The 5,104-nt window shown below is 63.6% G+C and overlaps 2 protein-coding genes across 2 annotated transcripts in view; both read left to right on the plus strand.

The window, feature by feature from the left end:
* The window catches only part of MRPL12 (mitochondrial ribosomal protein L12), a 30,088-nt gene that overhangs the window by 12,031 nt on the left and 12,953 nt on the right, over positions 1–5,104 (plus strand). The window lies entirely within an intron of this gene.
* The window catches only part of SLC25A10 (solute carrier family 25 (mitochondrial carrier; dicarboxylate transporter), member 10), a 7,561-nt gene continuing 2,512 nt past the window's right edge, over positions 56–5,104 (plus strand). Inside the window, exons 1-9 of the mRNA XM_011960805.1 lie at positions 56–302; positions 1,746–1,865; positions 2,279–2,393; positions 2,487–2,535; positions 2,786–2,827; positions 3,619–3,662; positions 3,804–3,874; positions 4,196–4,288; positions 4,589–4,666. Coding sequence (XP_011816195.1) covers positions 1,782–1,865; positions 2,279–2,393; positions 2,487–2,535; positions 2,786–2,827; positions 3,619–3,662; positions 3,804–3,874; positions 4,196–4,288; positions 4,589–4,666 — 576 coding nt within the window. The 5' untranslated portion in view covers positions 56–302; positions 1,746–1,781. The remainder of the gene's footprint in view (positions 303–1,745; positions 1,866–2,278; positions 2,394–2,486; positions 2,536–2,785; positions 2,828–3,618; positions 3,663–3,803; positions 3,875–4,195; positions 4,289–4,588; positions 4,667–5,104) is intronic.

Below are 5,104 nucleotides of genomic sequence, written 5' to 3' on the forward strand. Positions count from 1 at the left end.
AAAAAAAAAAAAAAAGCTTATGGGGCAAAATAAGACAGAACTCTCCTTGTTTCCCAGGGACAGCCAAGGGGCGTTGTTTTCTGACCCTGTCTTGCCACAGAGAACAAAGAAGAAAGGGCCTAAGGCTTTGCACAGTCTGCCCAGCGGGCCCTGTCCTGTGAACCTGGCTGTGGTCACTGGGCAGCCACCCATCTGGGGGACCTTTATTTTAGCAGCCTGCCTAGGGGACTTGTATTCCAGCAACTTTTGAGGGGACTGGCTTTACTAATGAGCAACATTGCTGGCCACTGTGTGAAGGCCAGGTGAGCAGATGTGGGCGTCTTGGGGTACCTGAGACCTCACTGGTCCTGGGAGAGGCCTGCAGAGCTCCCAGGCCACAGGCAGCCAGGGCCAGTGAGATGCAGTCCCAGCGACAGGAAGGCACTGGGGTGGGCAGGAGGAGCCCCTCCTTGGCATCTGGCTCTTCCTTTCCTCCTGGGTGCCGCACAGGTGCCCCTCCCCCAGGGCCTCTCCCACGGGCCCTCTGGGTGTTGAAAGCCCTCTGAGCCTCACTGCCTCTTGGCCCCACCCCATCAGGCACTCTTTGGCTGCAGAACATTCTCTGGGGGAGGCAGGGAAGGCAGCCCGTGTGGAGGCGGGACTGCCCTCTGGCCTGGAAGGGTGGAAGAAGCCAGCTGCTGGCAGCATATGGGGCTGTGGTCAAGGTGTGCCCCTGAGGACTGCTCACCCGGGCTCTCTGGCTGTTGAAAGATCGTCTTAAAGCTCCTTGATCACTCTGTCCCATGTCCCTACAGTCCCTCCTGTGGCATCTGGCCTGGACAGGGGCTACTGCCTGTGTGGCCCAGTCCCTCTGTTCTGCTGGGCTAGCACAATGGGAGGCCCCTCTCTGTCCCCACCCATCTTTGCCGACCCTCTGGGTGTGTGTGACAGGGGCCACGCGTGTGCAGGTCACACTGAGCAGTGGATGGGTTTCTTTGGGGTCAGTGCTGGGAGTGGGACCCAGGAGCTGGGATCCTGGGCCAGATGCTGGCCTTCCTTTTTGGCCCTGGCCCACCCTGTTTCTGCCTGGAGCTCTCAGCTGGCCAGGCCAGGAGGCAGAGGTCCTGTGAGTGGTGGAGGCCAACGGAATGGGAGGTTGTCGGGCTGACGGCCCCCGAGTGCCTGCCCACAGCTCCTAGGTGCTTTGCGGAGGAGGCTGCTGTGCCCTGCCGCCAGCCGCACCATCCCCTTGTCCGCTGCTGAGCTCCTGCTGCCTTTCAAGGCCTTCTGGCTACCTCCTCAGTCTCCCATGTCCTGCAGCCTCCCTGGCCGTTTCTGAGTCCCCGTAAACGTTTGTCCCTCTTGAGACAGGGTGTGGATAATAAGTAGGGCTCTGGGGTCTCCTCGCTGGGCCCAAATCCTGATGGCACCAGCGGGTGCGTTACCGCTCCGTGCCTCAGTTTCCTCATCTGCAGAAGGAGAATGGCAAGCCCCTGCGGCCAGTGCAGCCAGGACTCAGGTGCAGCGCGGGCACCCGCGGGGCTCACAGGCACCCTCAGCTCCATGTCCTCCGGCTCCGTGTCCGCCGATGTGGTTGCTGTTGGAAAGCAATGGTGTGAGCTGGTTCCAAGCGGGGGTGTGGAGTCCCGGGGCAGGGCCGTGGGAGGCCTTATCACTGTCTCCTGCCTCACTTTCCGCCTCTCTGGATGGACCTGGCACTGATCCCTTGGGGTCACTGTGGGGTCTGAGAACACTCGCTCCCACAGGTGCATCTGCAGACGCAGCAGGAGGTGAAGCTGCGCATGACGGGCATGGCACTGCGGGTGGTGCGCACCGACGGCATCCTGGCGCTCTACAGCGGCCTGAGCGCCTCGCTGTGCAGACAGGTGTGCGGTGGGTGCCAGTCTCGGACTCCCCACGACCCCTCGGGGTTCCCAGACGGACTCAGTCCTGCAGTGGGCCTCCAAGCTACTTCCGTCCCTGTTTCAAGACTTTGTGCAAGGAAGGACCTACCAGGCCGAGAGTTGGTGACCCCAGGGTGGGCCTTCCATGGGCAGCCATCCAGTTCTCAGGGCTGGGCCTGAGGCCACCACTTACCGGTGGGGAAACTGAGGCCCAGGGAGCGAGAAAGCAGGGTGCAGCTCTAGATTTGTGAACTGGCTCAGCTGCATGCTGGCCCCATGGCCCCTCAGGGTCCCTGTGGACCCTTGGGCTGAGGGGGACCCTGGCTGGGCCAGGGTGGTGAGGCTGAGGGGTGTGGGGCGTGCCTACCCCTCCAAGCCGGGCCCTTCTCCCCCAGATGACCTACTCCCTGACCCGGTTCGCCATCTACGAGACTGTGCGGGACCGCGTGGCCAAGGGCAGCCAGGGGCCCCTCCCCTTCCACCAGAAGGTGTTGCTGGGCTCCATCAGCGGTGAGCTGCCGGGTGGGAGGGGCTCGGGGTGGCCAGGTGGGCTGAGGACGCCACGTGTCATTCTGCTTGTCTCTGGGGTTTGTGTCACCACAGGTTTAGCTGGAGGCTTCGTGGGGACGCCCGCGGACTTGGTCAACGTCAGGTTGGTGTCTCCGCCCTACCTGCAAGGCTAGGGCCTGCCAGGGCTGCTCGCAGGGTGGGGTCAGCCCGGAACAAGCTGCTCAGACCCCGGTGTCCTGGGCATAGGAGGGTGGGTGTCCCTGAGCCCCGGCGTGCCCTGTCCTGTGGGCCCGGCTGACCAACATAAGCTCCCCTGCTGCCCGTGGGGCTCTGCCAGGGCTGCCCAGGCCCCTTGGCCCGCCTGCCCCTCCTGCCACCTGCTTCTGTTTCAGGATGCAGAATGACGTGAAGCTGCCCCAGGGTCAGCGGCGCAAGTGAGTCATGGGCAGCCGTGCCTTCTCGGGGTGGTTGGGGTGCAGGAGGCTTGGGCGGGAGCGGACCCCCAGCTGCTCTGCCGTGACCTAGCCGGGACTCCAGCAGGCTGCGGTGCCTGTGTGGTCCATGGAGGGTCCTGACGGCTGTTCTGGACTCAGGGGTGTCACTCCGCCCCCCAGGACCTTTGGGTTCTTCCTGTGGGGAGAGCTTGGTTGGATTGCGGGCTGGGCCTGTTTGCACTCAGGGCGGTGAGTGCGGAGGTGAAGGCCCCAGGTATGGAGAGAGCGCATGCAACAGAAACGCCCGAAGGAGGCACTGCCTCCCTGCCCAGCTCAGGGCAACTGTACCCTCCTGCCATGGCCCGGGGCCTTTCCAGGGCCTAGGGTCCGCTCCAACTGTAGCGTGAGCCATTTTCCCCGCCGCTTCCAAGGACCCTGGGGAGTTCTGGCTTCTAGCTGTGCACAGACGGTGTTCCCTCAGGACTCCCGGGGGCTGGCAGGCAGGAGGCCTGTGTTTTAGGAGCGGTGCCCATCCAGGAGCTCTGTTGGAAAAGATGGAGCCTCCTCCCTGAGGGCCGGCGGGGTGGACGGGGTGGCTGTGGGCCGGCGGGGTGGACGGGGTGGCTGTGGGATGGTAGGACCAGCCTGAGATGTTCCCAGGGAGAGCTCGTCAGGCCCATGAGGCCTCTGCTTCCTCAAGAACCCCCAGCCTGCAACAGGGCCTGGGAGGACCCTCTGCGGGAGTCAGTGGTCAGGGGGAGTCTCATGTGGTCGTTCTGTGTCCCCGGCAGCTACACCCACGCGCTGGACGGCCTGTACCGCGTGGCTCGTGAAGGTGAGGGGCAGGTTATGCTGTGCTGTGCACAGGCGAGGGTCTGGGGTTGCAGTCGGGGGGGCAGCGCTGTGCAGGACTGGGCACCAAGGAATTGGGCCAGGTGCCTGGCCTCACCCCTTGCCTCACCCCTTGCTTGTGCAGAGGGTTTGAGGAGACTGTTCTCAGGTGCGACCATGGCATCCAGCCGAGGGGCCTTAGTCACCGTGGGCCAGGTAGGCCTCCTGTGTGGGGTGGGTGTGGGCAGTGCCTGTGACCTCTGACCTCCATCTTCAGAGGGGCCATAGAACAAGGCACTGGGCACCAAGACCCTCCTGGGGAACCACCAGCTGTGGCCTTAGTGGGGCAGGATTGGGGCATGGGTGGGTCAGGGCTGCAGCCTGTGAAGGACCTCGGCCAGGTGCCTCCCCTTTCTGGGCCTCACGGATGGACGGAGCAGGTGCTTGGCCATTGCCAGGTGGTGTCGCTTGGGGCACTGTGTGCTTCCCTGAGCTGGGCCCCCCACTGCAGCCCTGACCGCCCTTGTCCCCCTGCAGCTGTCCTGCTACGACCAGGCCAAGCAGCTGGTCCTTAGCACCGGGTACCTGTCTGACAACATCTTCACTCACTTCGTTGCCAGCTTTATTGCGGTAAGTGGTTGGCGTGGCCGGGTGGGTGTCCCTGGGCCGGCCTCGGGAGCTGAGGGCACCCAGGATGGGGCAGGCGCTGGGGGAGGCGGGGGCCTCGGGCATCGGGCAGTCCCCCCTGGGGCTCATAAGTGGGTGCCAGGGCTTTGAGAGCTCATGGGTCAGCCTGGTGCCCCTGCCAGCATGTTCCTGGCCTCCCCGGGAGTCAGGTCGAGGGGCTCTTTCTGGACTGGCATGCAGGTGGGATTCGGCAGTGGTGCCAGGGGTACCTGGCAGGCCACTGGTGACGAGCCCCCTCCCCAGGGTGGATGTGCCACGTTCCTGTGTCAGCCCCTGGATGTGCTGAAGACCCGTCTGATGAACTCCAAGGGGGAGTATCAGGTGAGGGGGCCCTGCCTGTGCAGTCAGGCTGTGCAGCCCAGCGAGTCCCCTCACCTCTCCAGGGCGCGGACCCTCGCACTGGGAACCCGGGGAAGGGCACCCCTCCCTTCTAGTTGCCTATCTCTGCACAGCACTTAGCCTCCGGAGAGGAGTCGTGCCTTTCAGTGCCTTTGCCTTGTTTTTGTTTTTAAAGATTTATTGGCCCAGCGCAGTGGCTCACGCCTGTAACCCCACACTTTGGGAGCCTGAGGCGGGCAGACCGCTTGAGTCTAGGAGTTCAAGACCCGCCTGGGCAATATACTGAAATCCCATCTCTACCAAAAATACAAAAATTAGGGGCCCAGTGCGGTGGCTCACGCTTATAATCCCAGCACTTTGGGAGGCCGAGGCAGGCGGATCACCTGAGATCAGGAGTTCAAGACCAGCCTGGCCAACATG

This window comes from Colobus angolensis, unplaced genomic scaffold (assembly GCF_000951035.1).
Source record: "Colobus angolensis palliatus isolate OR3802 unplaced genomic scaffold, Cang.pa_1.0 Scaffold1, whole genome shotgun sequence".
In the NCBI taxonomy this organism is placed as follows: Eukaryota; Metazoa; Chordata; class Mammalia; order Primates; family Cercopithecidae; genus Colobus; species Colobus angolensis.